This window comes from Diadema antillarum, unplaced genomic scaffold (assembly GCF_040938485.1).
Source record: "Diadema antillarum isolate AM-2024a unplaced genomic scaffold, OU_Dant_1.0 seq00001051_RagTag, whole genome shotgun sequence".
Lineage (NCBI taxonomy): Eukaryota > Metazoa > Echinodermata > Echinoidea > Diadematoida > Diadematidae > Diadema > Diadema antillarum.
Window position 1 is genome coordinate 1,055,254 of NW_027271881.1, and position 16,756 is coordinate 1,072,009.

The following is a 16,756-nucleotide window of genomic DNA, read 5'->3' on the forward strand; positions in this document are numbered from 1 at the left end:
TGGCTAAACACAGTCACGTGATGGAGGAACATTGGTTATGATATTTCGGGAGGCTCTAAGTCCCTCGACTTCGTCTCGGGACTTATAACCTCCCTCAATAGCATTTAAACCCTTCTGGTGGAACATTCGGTATGTTCCCTCCCCCGCCAGTCATCATCTACTAAGTATATAATGTAGGTCTATGGGTCAGAGTGCTGTCCCACAGCCCCACACAAAGCACTCATGAACAACAGCAACAACAACAAAACATGATGTAAGACATATGTATCTTAAGCTAACTTTGCGATTGCTGGACAATTTCTCACCCATTTATAATGAGGTTTTGAAATACAATTTATCCATAAAAAGATATGATTGTGATAAAACGATACAAATGATACCAAAACGCTTATCCTGTCGGGAAGTGCATGTTTTAAGAAACAATTCTTCGTAAGCGACCATGGATGCGATATTGATGTTAAACTGTAAAATCCGTTTCAGAAGTACACACACACACACACACACACGGTATATGTTATAATTACAGCCGCATATTACTTTTTATTGAGGGTACCGGACGAATTCTTTCGGATGGAACGCTGCGATTCTTACTCTGAAAGTTCCCTTCATTTTCAAAGAATTGCTTGGATTATATTGACGGTTCCTATAATATCTTCGTTTGCGACAACCCGATATTGCGAAACGTAATAAAAAATAGGCCTATAGGCCCTACCTTTTTTCTGCTTCATTTAAAATCTGAGTTAACTAATATGGATAATTTTGAATGTTATAGGAACTATGGTGCATTATTTTCATCAGAGTGATTAATCTCCCGACCAAATTTCAATGTGTTGCCATTAAACATTATAACACACTGCATTTCCTTGGTGTATTTTCTCACTGAGTTGATGATTAGAAAATTAGCCAAAGTAAAGAGCAAGACCATTGACCTATAGACATCCCCCATTCCTCCAATTAGGGGCCTAATCGTGTGCCAGTATTGTACCTTTGCTACCACATATGTGTATTTTCACCACTTGCGATTCCTTGAGTTAACCATGACTGGAAAATGACATTTTAGTCACAACTAGAGAGCTAAATGTATGTCCTTGAGATATCTGTCTCGACCACGTATACCAAGAAAATCCATCAAGCGACTTTGCCAAAAAAAAAAAGGGGGGGCGCACTTAGATGGCTGGACGGACACACGAAAACATAATTGTTCTCCTGCACCCTTCGGGGCGGAGGCCACTCCCGAGAAAAAAAAAAGAAAAGAAAAACAGGATAATAATAACAAAATACTATAACAGAAAAAACAAAACAAAATAAAGAAATGCATGTACTCAACCAGGGTTAATAATCAGACACTGCCAACAAGTCAAGTTTGCAATTTGTTTTTTTTTTTCGTCAATTGAGTTATTTTTAATATGCTGACATAACGACTGACAAATATTTATCAGTATGATTCTAATCTATACAGTAATAACAACGACACTGAAACTAATACTTAACTGTTCGAAAAGTTTAGAATAAGACTGTTCACTGCAAAGAGAGATATGAAATATGGCTCTCCTTGCACGACCAACATCGGGACAAATCAATGTTTGTAAAATTAACTTGCGATATAACATTCCATATACTTCAAATGGAAAATGTCTTCAGGTACATCTTGTTAAGCACTTGAACAACGGACGATTTAAGACAGCTTGTTCTCATTTTAAACTCGAAAGAGAAAGCACTAAATTCATTAAACTCGATATGTACAGACATCTGTCATAATATCGTACAACATGGAGCAAGAAAGAAAAGCAATAAACGACTCAAGGAAACCTTGTAGCACACACAGTGCTATCTCAATATCTCTATAGATATTCAAGGAATCATCATTATACGCATCATAAATGCTTGTGCAAGGCACTTTTTAGAGCATCTGTATGGTTTCTACGTCCATGTCAAAAGCTTGTGCATATTTATTTCACAATTGTACCAAAAACGTGTGATCAACAGTAAACAGACAAGAGCAGCATTATTGTCTATACTACACTGACTTGATCTTTGGATCACTGTACCTTGCCATGGCACGCGTAGTTTCCACTGAAGTCAGTTACAAGCAATCTGATTCGTCAGAAAATTGAGGTAACGAATGAATATCAAAGTTACAGACCCATATACATCTACTACATCAGTATGACCAAAGCAAGCAGCACATCGTTACACGTATTTCTAATAACAGTATCATCAGAACACTCACGTAACATCAACATCAGCGCCATCGCCTGCACGCACAATAAATCGTCATCACAATCATCTTTGAAATGATGATCTTTTGATCACTGAAATGTTCCGAAAATTTTACTCTACAACACACATATCTCTCCGGATTTTATAGTTGCCCAGTATTTCTCACAAATTCTTGGTTATCTAGAATTTGTTGCAATGATCAAAAGGATCAACTGAATCTGGCGCGAGGCATGCGATCGAGCAGACTGTAAACAAAACGCGTAAAAGACTGTAAAATATAACTTGCGATAAGTCTGTCGAAGGTGGTAATGTCATCTTGCTTTGACAGAATACAACACCACTAATCAACATAAAACAATACACACCCTGAAACCCACAATTAAATACACTGTATCTCATCTACTCATACTAGTATCTGACTATAACGTGCCATCGAAATAAAAACTGTGAAGTACCGATGCAGGTAATTTCAAACAAGACATCAGACAAACAATTAAACACAAAAAAAACGAAAAAAAAAAGGACATGAGTTCGATTAAGAATAATATGAGCAGAGGAAATGAAAAAAAAAAGGAAATGAAATAGAGGAAATTAAAATAGGACTGAACGTTGAACTGCCATTCACTCATCACATGATCATCCCATCAATCGAGCGAGGAATTTAACATCGCAGCAACACCTTTCAACAATTATCTAACACGCCTTCAATATATATGTATCTGGCAAGAGAAAAATAGAAATACTACTTAACATCTTCATCAGCAGAATATTTGCGTCTTAATCTTACACGAATTGGTAAGTTGACACAATGACCCATGAACACATAAATAGGTATATTCCTTAACATACGCACAATAAGTTAATACCAATACATCTGGGCCCTGTTTAAGAAACAGACAGAGTGATAGCGTACAACAAGAACTCTGATTTTAATAATAATATTGACATTCTGAAAACCGATTGACTGTGCCTGAAGCAAATGCCTTTGTTTGAGACTACAAAATAAAGCAGGCGGGGAGAAGTCATTAGAAACGACTGCTTTACGTGTTACTGAATAATTATTACAAGCAAAACTAAGGCGGTGTGATGAGTTGAACCTATGGATATTAAACCTTGCAAATATCTCAGTATTATCACATATAAACAAAAGGAAAATGACATACACGACATACATGAAAACAGCCAAAATGAACCAAAGATATATGACGAAGATTTACATCTGTAGTATAAAACCAGATGATCGCCTGCAAAACGGCCAAAATAATAACAATAATAATTGAGCTATGGATTCTATAACGACAAACCATACCAGAATATGATGAATAAAATTTGAAGATCAAACCTTCAAGCACTTGCTTTTCCTATTATGGTCTTAAATCTCATGCTGTGGACTAAATATCAAATAGAAATGCAAAGAAATCGGGAAACAACAATGTAGATATTCATAGATGGACTTTCTTCTTTTTTCTTCAATATGTGTTTTCAATTGTTCTATAGAAATGTCAAGAGTTAAAGATCTCTGAATTCAGAAAACCTCTTTCGTAGTAGCCAAAATTATCAATAAATCATAATTATTCACATGGATGTAAAGACAAATGCTACATTGGTACACGCACAAACAATGTATTCATACATACGCATGACATTTGATTCAACATGAATCTTTATCTCTCTCTTTTTTTAAATGATTTTCATCATAGTCAGAGAATAAAAAGGAACTTGGACCGATTGTCGGTTGTTGCGGTTCCTATTCTATGTCTTAACCATGAGATAGTGATCTGTTCTGCACGTCTATCTTCAACAAACGACACGGTCCGGCATCTCGCGAAATTTTCGAAAATGATATTCATCAGCACACAGTTATTCCTTTAACTTTGTCTTTACTATTGTGAAAATTATTTCAAATAACTCAACAATCATCTATCGTCAAAAAGCTGGAGAAAATATTTTGCGTCAACAAGTAACGATGAATGATGAAATAGGACAACATTTACAACTGAGCGAAGCTATGATGTTAACAGCTTACGCATTTTGTACTCAGTTTTGACGAACACCAGGTTGTAGAAGCTGCAGACATGACGCTTGTGATTGATGTAACGGAAGTCAAGCTATGCATCCGGTTGTATTTTGTAACCATATAGTAAAATGATGTCAAATTCATACTACATGTACCACCAAAATTTGACGGGAATTACACACTTAAGCCTAAGGGTGCTTCATGGGAATGGAATTTACACGTGTACCTAAATTAGATACTCTGTGCCAAAGTTATCAATCGGTTTTCAATACACACACATTTCTGTTTGATTACATATGGCTTTATACCTCTTTTACTGTCGTCATCACACCAGTCATACAAACTGCAGTGACAGAAATAAAAGGGAGCTGGAGCACATATTTGAATATCACTCTGGCATGCCCTTTGAATAAAGGTCATCGATTTCCGAAGGCTTAATTTCACTGCTGGTTACTTACGTGAAAACGTTGCATGAACGGGTAATTTAAACGGTACTCTGCAATGGAAGACCGTTTGACGAAACAATTAATCTTGCATGATTAGTGTTTTAAGTTAATTCAAATGTCAGAAGACGCAACTTCCTTTCTGGCGACATCTCCCTTCACAGAGCGTACTTTAAGATAAAGCAAAAATAATGCTTTTGTCAAATACATAACAAAACTCTGAAAAGTACTCTGTGACATTTATTGCTCATGTAGAACTGTGGTCTCTTTGCACAGACAACAACAAATTACATGAGTTGCATCATGAAACCTCACGACAGTAAAATGATAAACTGGTCACACACGAATAGTTTTCATTCATACGCCAAAACGTTCACAGTTGCGAGTGTGAGGATTGAGTTGACGTAATTTGTGCTTTTTTGCTATCAGGATGTACCAAATATTCAACTCCATTTGCAGGAAGAGCAGCTGCCAGGCTAAAGCATTTTCCACTTTACATGCAGTGTGTTCACTCCAACTTCTTATTACTGATCGGCCTCAACTACTTTCAAATTTCTTGAGAATGTACATGCTTGTGTGAGTTTCTGAACAATCGTGGGCACAGATGACAAAGCTCCAAATTGTTACATCCTGTATGTAGTCTTTCTACCGCGAAAGAACATGAAACAATGGTCCATATTGATCACAGGCAAGGCTGTTATGCTTTTCCTGGGGAATCTACTAAACCACCGTAAGTTTTTCCTCCAACATGGCCGCTTGTGCCTTCATTTCCTCGCATTTGTCGTCGCTGCAGCCAGTGCCAACGGACAATTCGACGTTCTTGAAAACACCTGGTTGGATGCCGTGCAGCCCCTCGAGGGCGGCCAAGCCCTCGATAGTCGCCAGCGAGTCCAGTCGAGGCTTCACTTTCTTCTCCGGCACCCAGCCTCTCCGTCGCTGGATCAGAGGGATGAGAAGCGTGACGAAGGATGCTACGATATAGATACCACCACCAATGTAGAAGGCAACGTCGAATGATGCAGTCAAGTCGTATGAAGCACCTGGATTTTAAAAAAAAATCACATAGAAATCTTCAAGAATGCAAAGTTTGACTGTTATATGCATCTTAATATTGACTGGGACATTTCCCCCTTCTCCTGTTATAATTTTTCCTTGCCCGAAGTATGGCCCTTCATTAACTTGCGCATAGAGTCGTTACGAGCTTGCCTTATGAAGATTCCCCTTAAACCTCCTCTACAGGAAAAGAAATAGAATATTTCTCCAGTTACCTTTCATTCTTGATTCTGATTACAATACGTTCATGTTGGCCTCAACAGGCTGATATCATGGTCGTAATGTGACAATATTAGACAGGGATTAGTGACCAGTGAGCATGAAGTCTGCATTTTCAGCTGAGAGGCATTCTCCAGTCGTGTGGAAAAAAATATATAGTGTGAAGGGACAAAAATCACTCCGAGCAGGGTAGTACACTGTTCTATGATGTAGTGATAAAGAGATAATTATGTCATACAACCATGCAGTTTGTGACAGATCAAAATGTCAAACCCTCTCCTTTTCAAGCGATAGGCGTATTCGGACAAAAAATTATAGCCTCAAATAACATGAAGCTGAAGTTAAAAATCACGATGTTTGACACAATGAATGTTTTATTGACCAATCAAAGGAATTTCTAATTCGTGTTCAAGTTGATAGAGACAACATACTAAAATAAACAGTGCAATGCAAGCTTTCCTAAACTCGGACAAAACAGCACAATTGCCAAATTGTGTCTTACCCACTTTGGACGATTAGAAATGCAAAATAATGTGAGACTGATAATGGAACATAAATCATAAGCGATGCGTACTATGAACACGTACGAATTTTAGGGGTTGGCAGAGGCAGATCTTTCACTAAAGCAAGCACTATGATATTGATAAGTCCTAAGTGCATCTCTAAGTTTGGTCACTGTTGGAGAAACAGTTGAACAAACGGGCCCGTAAATATAATGCCTCCGACATCCACTGGACAGGAGGCACACAAAGGTGTTTTCACAAAGAGTATCTGAAGATTCACATTGACAACTTCCACCTTGTCCTTTTCAAGAATATATTTAATAAAAACAAACATCACAGTCCTATCTCAAGTCATGACATACCATGAACGATTTCATCGTTCAGTCATCTCTAACCACGGTTATCTCAGAAAGTGACCCTCATCCGTTTATTACGTAGTTGCCTGTTATTTAAGTTGATTATTTGATAAGTGCGGTCATACAAAGCGATAGTCTCAAATCGAAAGTTTACTCGATTCTGGTCGATCGCGAAATTATCGCCTCCAACAGAGGTGGCTATGCGTTCGTTTTCCACAATGGTTGTACTCGTCAAGACATAATGAAACTATAGCAAGCACTTACAAAAACTATATCAAAACGCCTGTTCATTTGACGTCGAGTCCTTATCTAAACAAGGCAAACACGACGGAGCGAGTGTACCTTGGCACAAGGCAACGATATGCATTTAAAGATAAAAGCAACAATGAAACGGAAAATTCCGTAAACGATGACTCTAATATATTACAGCGGTGACACATTACATCTTTACCTTGAAACAGATGGCAAAGCACACGTGTCATGAAACGAGGTTGTCGTTTCTAATCTATTTTTTTTTTCTCTCTCTCTTTCTTGTAGTATTAGGTGCTCCTTCTAGCTCTATTAATGACTTTGGTATGTGAATGAAGAAATTTCCTTTCATGCCATTCCTCAGGAAACAGAATTAGTTGAAGAGTTACAGGTGTGTTTCTCTCCTATCTTTATAACTACGATTGTACTAAAGCTACAAGTGACACGACTGTATAAGAACTGAGACAATTAAGCAAAAGGTGGCCTCTAGCAGTCATTAAGGATTTGCTACAGATCTGTTTTCTCTGCCACGATCGACTAATTGTATTTATCCACGCAAATTGGCAACTGTAATAAAAAAAAGCAAATTAAGAGGTGATTTATTGTATATTCTTCTATCATGTCATTTGCTGTATAGCTATAGTGTTTCAGTAAACATCACGTGTACAAGCATGTTATCTACGGCCTAAAGACTGTATTCTTCATTATCATCACTAGTTTAAACAATGTACCCTTCGTGTTGTGTACACAGTTCAAAGTTCATCTTGGGCAAAGACCATGTCTTTTGATAGATATAGATCTGGTGATCGGATAACTACTTTGTCACGGCAGTTCTTGCAACACAATACCCGGAAGGCATATGAGATTAAAATACGGCTTTAGTGTTGTAAGACAGACGGTACTAAATGACAGTCTAATGGGGGAGGGGGAGGAGGAGGGGGGGGGGGGGGACTCGTTAGAGTGGAGACATCTTAATACCTCCTCACCCACCCCCCCCCCTACACACACACACAAGGAGAACGCATGCTTTAAAAATTGAATAACATCAGATCCTCTTTTTTCTTGCTGACATTATAGAAACTGAAATCTCCACCACAGTGCACAATAATCAAAAACTTGCTTGCCTAGTTATAGGTTTTTATCAAAACCTTGGCCCATGGGTCTAGAAATATGGGTTTCGTTTTAAGATCCCCGGGCACTACCACTGTAGCCTACCAGGTCCAGTAAGGCAGTCCCCTTAGATGAATACCCTTCTATAGTGCCAGTTAGACCCCATCCCCCAACGTCAGAGAGAGAAAGAGAGGGGGGGGGGGGATGTGGTTCCTGCTTCGTTGAGAATTGAAAGGTTTAACGTGAGCTGCAAACGAAACTTGAACTTGGCACCAGAGTTTAGTACGAGAAGAATGTGATGCGCGTGGACACCAGTGCGGTCAGTATACAGGGTGACTTACGGATAATCTCGGACCAGTTAGAAGGTAGTTTGAAAAGACTGAATAAAATTTTACAAGCACAACAGTGAAAATTTTGTCAGATCGGATGAAACATTAGGGAAATTATGACTTTAAAAAGTTTTTGAACAGTCAAAATAAATATGCCAAATAACGTAAGTTGATGTCATCACCTCACAACATGCGATAAAGTTTGTACATAATTCTTGATATTTCAAGTCTTTTGTTTAAAATAGGACAATTATGCCCTGGTCTCAAATCCAAATATATCACACTAATTATTATTTTGAAGTTATTCAGCTATGAATAACAATATATTTCACATTTTTACAGCAGAGGAATAGAATTTTCGGAATTTTTTTTTTTTTTTTGTGTTTTTTTTTACACGAACGATAGATGGAGTATTGTGAGGCATACAATGACGTCATCAGCTCACTCATTTGCACATTCAAATCAACTGTTTGAGAACTATTTTGACCCCCCCCCCCAAAAAAAAAAAAAAAAAAATGAATGCTCAACGCTTTATAACTTACTTTTTTTTTCTAATTAAGCATTGATAAACTGCCCATTGCTGTACTCGGAATGATTTGTAGCAGATATAGCATGGCCGAATAAAGGTCAGCCTCACTGGGGTAACTGCACTTTTATGGACTGCCTCCATCATCATTGTTATGGATTATTGATTAGCCGTATTCTAGTTTGTTCGTTTGGTCTTGAAAAGGTAAAAGGTAAATTCTCTCCCGGATATTAAAGGTTGCATATTCCGTAAAACGCTTTCCAATCTGCCTCGCCAGAAAGTTCGTAACAACATTGACGACACGGAAATCACAAAGTAGTTGCATTACGGTGATAACATTTTGCCTCGATAACACAGATACCGGAAAGTAAAGGTTGCTGATACTCAGAGAGACTATCAATGAGGTTCGGTGAAACTGTTACAGAACTTCAGTTTGAACGTTTTTATGTGATCACCTTTAACCGTTTCCTGCAGTCACAATAGCACCTGTTGTGGTTTTTTAGAGACGGGATGCAATGCGATATTTAGTAGAACGCAAAATTCGACTATTTCATCACCATCCCATTATTTTTTGCCATTATTTCCCCTCACTGCGGTCGATGACTGCGCCATTTTATCTTCGCACAGAAAAAGCAGTTGGCAATAAACCAAGCTCGCCCTCGTGATAAATCAACACGGCGGAGGTGTGTAAGATAACCCGGGAGGTGTGTCACCCCAATATAAGATTACGGTAGCGAATCAAACAACCCATCCCACAATGGCTCTTTATTGTTGTTTTTTTTCCCCTTTACTTTTCATGTTAATAGATATACCGAGTATATAGCCATTGTCAAAGAAGAACAATTGTGACCCTCGATCTCAAGCCACTTCCTACACATTCTCTGTTCGAGAGAACGAGAGAGAGAAAAATGTGATCAGCCATGTGATAGCCACTGCAGTAATACCACACGCGCTAGTCCAGATTATGTTTAACTTCATAATACCCCATGTGATATGCCACAGGAGGCAACAAAAACTAAAACAACCGACTTTTTACTCTCTATATATTAAGTCGGTTTCCATATTATATCATTATATATCTTGATACATCATATCAAGATATAGGCCTAAATATACCTTGTACGTTTATCTGTTCCTACTTGGAGGGTATACTTGTGAAAAATAGCAATAACGTGAGTCACGCAAGTGAAATACCAGTTCAATCCAGAAAGCATGCTCATCCTCCATTACAAACCCAGTTGCAACAGACCAAACAGTGATTGCTACTTATACAATGACACAGCGATGTCCTCTTCGCCATGTGTAGGATGGTTAGTGACTAGCTACGATTAAAGATGTGAACGAAGGAATCGCCCATAAACTCATGGTATGTCATGAAGTACTATAAGAACGATGGGTTTTCTTAATCCTTATCCCAGTTCAAGCCAATATCCTTAGAGCGATGTATACACACCTGCTATAGAGGGTCCGAATGTGATGCCGATTCCAGCCGACAGGAGGGTTAGCGTCCACGCTTCTGCCAGCAGTTTGTGCCCGAATAAGTCCATTGAAACTTTGAGGAGCATGCTATTCACCACACCCGTCAAGATGCCAACAACTAGTAAGAGAAGATGGCATTGTCAAAGATAAATCGTCGTTAAGTAGTGTCAGTATCGAATAATGACAAAACGAGAATTTCTCTCTCTCGAAAAAAAAAAAAAGAAAAGAAAAAGGAAGAGAGAGATCACGGCAAAAATTAAGCATTCAAGAAAATCTTTGGGTCAAGAGCATGATATTTTACAAATCGGGGTCTACTGCAGACCGTTACAGAAACTAAAGACTTTCTTCAATAATATTATCATTAAGATTAATTAAAAAGTTGGGCTTTTAAAATAGTGAATGCATTTTGCTGTGTAAAGCCTCATGAAAGTCGGACCATATAGCTGATCAGGGTATTCCAACCTGTCAGCAGAATAATATGAGATAGTAACTTACTAAACTGAAAGTAAAATATTATGCCGAGGAAAGTGATTGATAATCATTATTAAGTATAATGATAATCCTCTAATCTAAGAGGATTATCATTATACCTTCTTGATGATCAACCGCTTGAATGAAAGGAATTTTATCACTTATTACACAAATTGCTAATATTCGCAATTGCTGTTACTCATTTTCTTGTCCAATTTTGTCACAAAGTATGATATACACTACGAAGACATATATATTTTTTTATTCAAATGAAGTAACAATGATTTGTCTGATTTCCCCTTGTGTTTCTCGGTGAAGGGTCGCGATTAAAAAGAAGAGTAGAGGGTTGCACTCACCAATAGCGTAACCATAGAGACCCTGTATTTTGGTGATAACCAGAAGGCAGAGGGTGACCCCGCCCATGATCAGGTTTGAGATGGGGTACACGTACACGGTGTGAAAGGGAATGTAGTCTCCAAATATCGCCGATCCGCCACGACCGATCATATCGCAGACGCCAAAGACCATCAACACGTGGACACCTTTTGACGACGGAATGCCTATTGTTTCCATGTATTTTATCTGAAACAAGATGATCGAAGAAAAAAAAACGAAGGTTGAACACTGCCATTGGCAAAGATCAAACAGTCCCTTGCATTTCTCAAATGGGAGCTCTGAAGCTACAGACTTTCACTGGGAAAAGTTCGTTCGACTGATACGTTCAGTTCAACCACTCCAACAAACCACACAAAAGTAAATTACCAACAAAAAAGTAAAATACAAACAAGATTATGCTTCCCTCATGTGTTTTCAAAGGACGGAGGATTTTTACTGCATTAGAGAATGTATTATTTTTAGTACTTTTGAATTGTAAATGTAAGGAGCAATATCTTGTCAGATTTTCAGTTTCAAAAGGGCATGGATCTTGCATGCACATTGTAGCTCAGCAGTTTTCGTACACTCTTTCCTTTCATTACAATAGACCTCTGTTTGCAATAATAGTGAATGTGTATGCAGCATTTCCGTTCTCGAGAGCCTGGCACATGAATAACAAAAGGTGAATTCAGGAAGTCCAAGGAAGAAGGCATGTATTCACTCACGAAGTTAACAAACGGGAATATCAGCGACATGTTCATGAGAACATTGGCTATGCACCACAGCACAATACCCGGCGCCCTGAAGGTAACGAGGAAAGCCTTGATGTACTGCTTGGTGGTATGCTTGGGTGTGTTGTCCGGGATCGGGATCCTCCGCGACCTCGTACTGTCCCTCCTCGACCACACGCTGTCCCGCCTGCTGATGAAGCTAACGATACTGTCCCGGCGAGACGTCAAGCTGCTACTCCTGCGACCCTTGCTGTCGCGCCGCACCCCTGAACTGTTGTCCGACCTTGTTGCTGTGCTGCTCCGCCGCTTATTGCTGCTGTCCCGGCGACCCTTGCTAGTCGTGCTGTCCTTCCTGGAGCCAACGCTACCCTGCCGGGACTCGCTGCCGGTTCCTGAAGGCGCGCTGTTGTCTTTCGGCGCTGCGGGGTCACAGTCTGACGGGGCGGCATTTTGCGTGCACATTGTTGACTTTAATGTAGCACTTTCTTTGCTTTCACTCGTGGCATTATGACAATTTTGATTGACATTTTCAGTACTAAGAGCTGATTCCTTTATAGTTTCAAGCTGCGCGCCTAGCATAGAGTCGACAACTTTGTTGTCACCGGCGACCTTGGTGTACCCGTTTTTGCTGAAGACTGCGTCATCTTTGGCGGTGCCTTCCCCCTCCTCACCATCACAATAGTCATCGAGGGCCTGTTTCTCCTCCTCGTCCTCCTCGTCTGGGATTGGAACCTCGATGTAATCAATTTTCTTCCTGAACGATGCTGCACAAACCAGCCCCACGACGAAGAGGGAGCAGCCAAGAATGATGAACGTCTTCCTCCAACCGAATCTTTCACACAGGATTTCGATGGCTGGGTTCAATGACAGTGAGCCTGCAGGAAATGAGGAAAACAGAAAGAATTGTATGTGAAATGTTTATTTCATCGTAAATGGACGGATTATGTTTCGATCAATGACACACTTTTGTTGTACACAGGTTCATAATTTGGCCTCGTCACCAATAATGCCCTCTGTTCATGTTGTTGATTAGTTTTATTTCAAAATGCATTACTTCATGTACGAGTGTTCATCCTCCAGCCGGAAATGTGAATACGACTGTGCTGCGCTGATTGACACAATAAATAGCACATCAATAAAGAATTCTGGACGGTATGTATTTGACGGGAAGCAGGCATTTTCGCGTCCATGGCCCGAAGGGACCACGTGCTACTGTTAAGAAAAAACAACTTCCCTCTGTTCTGTATGCAACCACACACAATACCATTACAATGTAGGTCTACTTCTGTACTCTTATCTGCTTCTGGGCTTAAATGGGACACAATTTGAATAATCTTCATATCTTTCACCAGTGGAGATGTGGAGATGTGGAGATTGATAAAGTTTTTTGCATATTTTTTCTTTTCTATAATGAGATATTGATATCAGCATAAGTGTTATTTTTAAAGAGATATACGTTCAAGATGACGTCTGTCTTGAATGAGAACTTCCTATACTGCGCCACCAACGTTTCTATCATACACTTAGATAAGCTGCGTTATAGGCTCTAACTGAGACGCAGGTGTTTGTAATTCTGGACGTGGCGATAATGTATAAACCAATGATTCTTCTCTTCATAATATTACCAAACGCATTTTTTCTATTGATTGCTTGGATATAAATATTCCGTCTCTATTTTTGTAAAGAGGTATAGGCAGTAATTTGAGATTGGGATGATCGTTAAAACTGCTCACCGACGCTCCAGCCCAGTGTGGCGAAGCACGATGCTCTCGCGCTGTTCTTCCGCGGGAAGTAGGTGCCGACCAGGTTCAGCGAGGTATTGTCAATGAAGTTCGAGCCGATCCCGAAGAGGAGACTGTAGGTGGCGAACAGGTAGTACGGGTGTGGGACTGCGGCAGAGAGTAGGAGCCCGGCACTGCAGCAGATGACGCCCACGACGGCGACCTTACGGTGCCCAAAGCGTTTGAAGAGTCCGGTGGATATGGGAGAGGCGGCAAACATGATCCCAAACGCGACAGACCCGATCCAACCTGAGAAAACACAGAACAAAACGGGTATTAAAGGGATAGTACAGTATTGGTGGAGGTGAGAATTGGGCTTTTAACTTTTTGCGAGATACCAAGAAAACACTTATGATATAGTACAGAGCATATCATTTTTAGAGGAATTCAAAGTTTATTTGATGAAAATCGGGTTTGGAATGGCTGAAACATCCAAAAACAAAGTAAAACAAAGCGATCGTAATAAAGTGTGGGTCCCGCACTTTATTGGAATCGCTCTTTTTTGCATATCTCAGCCATTTCAAAACCAATTTTCATCAAATAAACATTGAATTCCTCATAGATTATACATGCTCTTTCATACTTCATAAGAGTTTTCTCATTATCTCACAAAAAAATATTAGAAACCTGAAATTAGGTCTCAACCAAAACTGTACGATCCCTTTAATAATGTAGGCCCTATATACACGCAGGCAGTTTCATATCGAACACGACACATCGACTTTTATTTTTTTTTTAATGCCATGTTTTGCGACTGTTTCTGATTTGCAGTACATGACTGATTATGCCTTAACCATCATGAGTATAAGCATCATTTACTTAGTGCACAAGACCTTTTCAACAAGAGCAGTTATAACAAAAGCCTTGCTACGTCAGGCAAAATTATTGCGCGGAGTCATAAAGTATTTGGATAGCTTTCATACCGGGTTGCGGAGGAAGAGGAGCAAGTCAACATTGCCGTCTTGGTCATGTGACTACGCTGTACCTTGATTTGTATTCCTCATGTCTTATATTATTTTTGATTGATTATGTTTAAGGATGCAGGGCTAAACAGGAGGACTTAAAAGAAATAATATAAATATCTCAGAAAGACGCATAATTACGGCAGATAAATGCTTTTCCACGAAACCGTATAGTTACTTGATATCATTTTATTAAATTTGATATTGGAAAGTCTTCCACGATAAAAACGGAAAAGAAGTATATCTTATGAGATATGCGTATATAGACACCATCAAAACATTCTGAAATTCATGCGAGTGTGGTATCGGCAAGTTCTCTATTATATAGCATTGTGCACTGTTCTTCCTATAATAACGTTGTGTCTAACTTTATAAGTCAAAATTCAATTTTACGAGTTATTTCCGTAAATTCATTTGGTTTGAGAATGAGAGGAGATGGTATAACTCAATTTTTATTTCTGCAAATTCTTGAAGTTTTTGGAGCAGCATTTGACACAGCATTTCTTTCCCGTTTATTTTTACTGTCCAAGTACTGGTTAAAACATGTATCTACTGCTTCACTTTTAAGGAGAGAAAGATGTGAATAGGTTCATGCACGACGGATTACATGTGCCGTTATCACGACAGTCGCCAAAAGCAGATTGATAGCAAAACTAACTCCAAGAAAACAAAAATAGATATAGGCCTTACGTAATATCATTGATATAGCAACGCTTTTCGGGGACTAAAATGTCTATCATGATAAATGCTTGAATAGAGAGATAATTAATGGAGAAATATGCATATTACGTACACGCATTTCCGTTAGATAAAACAGATGGAGAAGTGTGAACGATGTGCATGTACATGTTGGAGTGTGGGTATAGGATCATATTTAGCAAGAGACAGGCAGTCTATGTACTATAATAGCCTACAGCAACATCCTGATTGTGTGGGTGAACCAATACAGCAAGATGAGAGACATATATACTGCATTAAGTTATGATTTGACATCTTAGAATACCCTTCATTTTCAAACGTAATTCTGCTTAAACAGTAATCACCATTTAATGCATTTCGTTCACTAACATTTCATAATACTGGAGCTCAACAATTCCAAGCAATATAAAACTTGAAGGGCAAAAGATTCGTTCCTGCTCCAGTGGAAAGCACCCATCGCTGAGCCGGAAAACAAATACTATAGTACGTCTCGAAATCAAAAATAGCAACTGAGACAGAGAATCAAGATTTTAGGTGTAGATATCGCCGGTCGGTGACGATAATGAAACTTTACATGGAATGGAGACCTTAAAATAACGGAGGCTGAACATTGCGATTGACCACGTCTACCAAGGGCAGAAAACGTAAGAATATGCGTTGATTTTTCACGCTGCTTACAATTTTCGTTTCTATGTTTCTAGCCAACTGAACAACGATTTATCGAGTGTCGTGATATAGAGAATGGAAACAAAACAGTACTGCTGCATCATCATGGTACTGACTGAAAAGAGGTATCCTAAAAAAAAAAGAAACAAAACAAAACCCTCATAACACCCCCTCCCCCCGTTATCGACATAGTCGTCCAATATACTGTAGTGATCTTTAACTAAAACCGCTAGGCAAAGCCAAACCAGTAATGAAATCTTTTTATTCTAACGGTATCGGGTGTCTCATTATACTGTAAAAAAAATACAGGCATTACGAATTTAAGCGGGTATACACAAGATTTTCTTTCATTGCTGGACATAACGAAATGCGACTGGAAACAAACTACGTTCTGCTTCCTATGAACACTAGACAATAGCTGTCTGAAAGTCACCTTCACAACGAACTAGAGCGCACACTGAGACCACCGAGTACGTCTAATCTCGCAGTAAGGCGCTTTCTTTATCTCAACCGGTTCTGTCTGCTATGCGTTCTTTGACGAAGAATTACTAAAAAAAAAAAGGGAAA

The 16,756-nt window shown here is 39.1% G+C and overlaps 1 protein-coding gene across 1 annotated transcript in view; it reads right to left on the minus strand.

The window, feature by feature from the left end:
* Positions 1–2,378: 2,378 nt before the first annotated feature.
* Positions 2,379–16,756, minus strand: part of LOC139743118 (uncharacterized) — a 28,299-nt gene continuing 13,921 nt past the window's right edge. Inside the window, exons 2-6 of the mRNA XM_071653622.1 lie at positions 13,815–14,111; positions 12,076–12,956; positions 11,332–11,557; positions 10,479–10,622; positions 2,379–5,720 (exon numbers count right to left, since the gene is read on the minus strand). Coding sequence (XP_071509723.1) covers positions 5,401–5,720; positions 10,479–10,622; positions 11,332–11,557; positions 12,076–12,956; positions 13,815–14,111 — 1,868 coding nt within the window. The 3' untranslated portion in view covers positions 2,379–5,400. The remainder of the gene's footprint in view (positions 5,721–10,478; positions 10,623–11,331; positions 11,558–12,075; positions 12,957–13,814; positions 14,112–16,756) is intronic.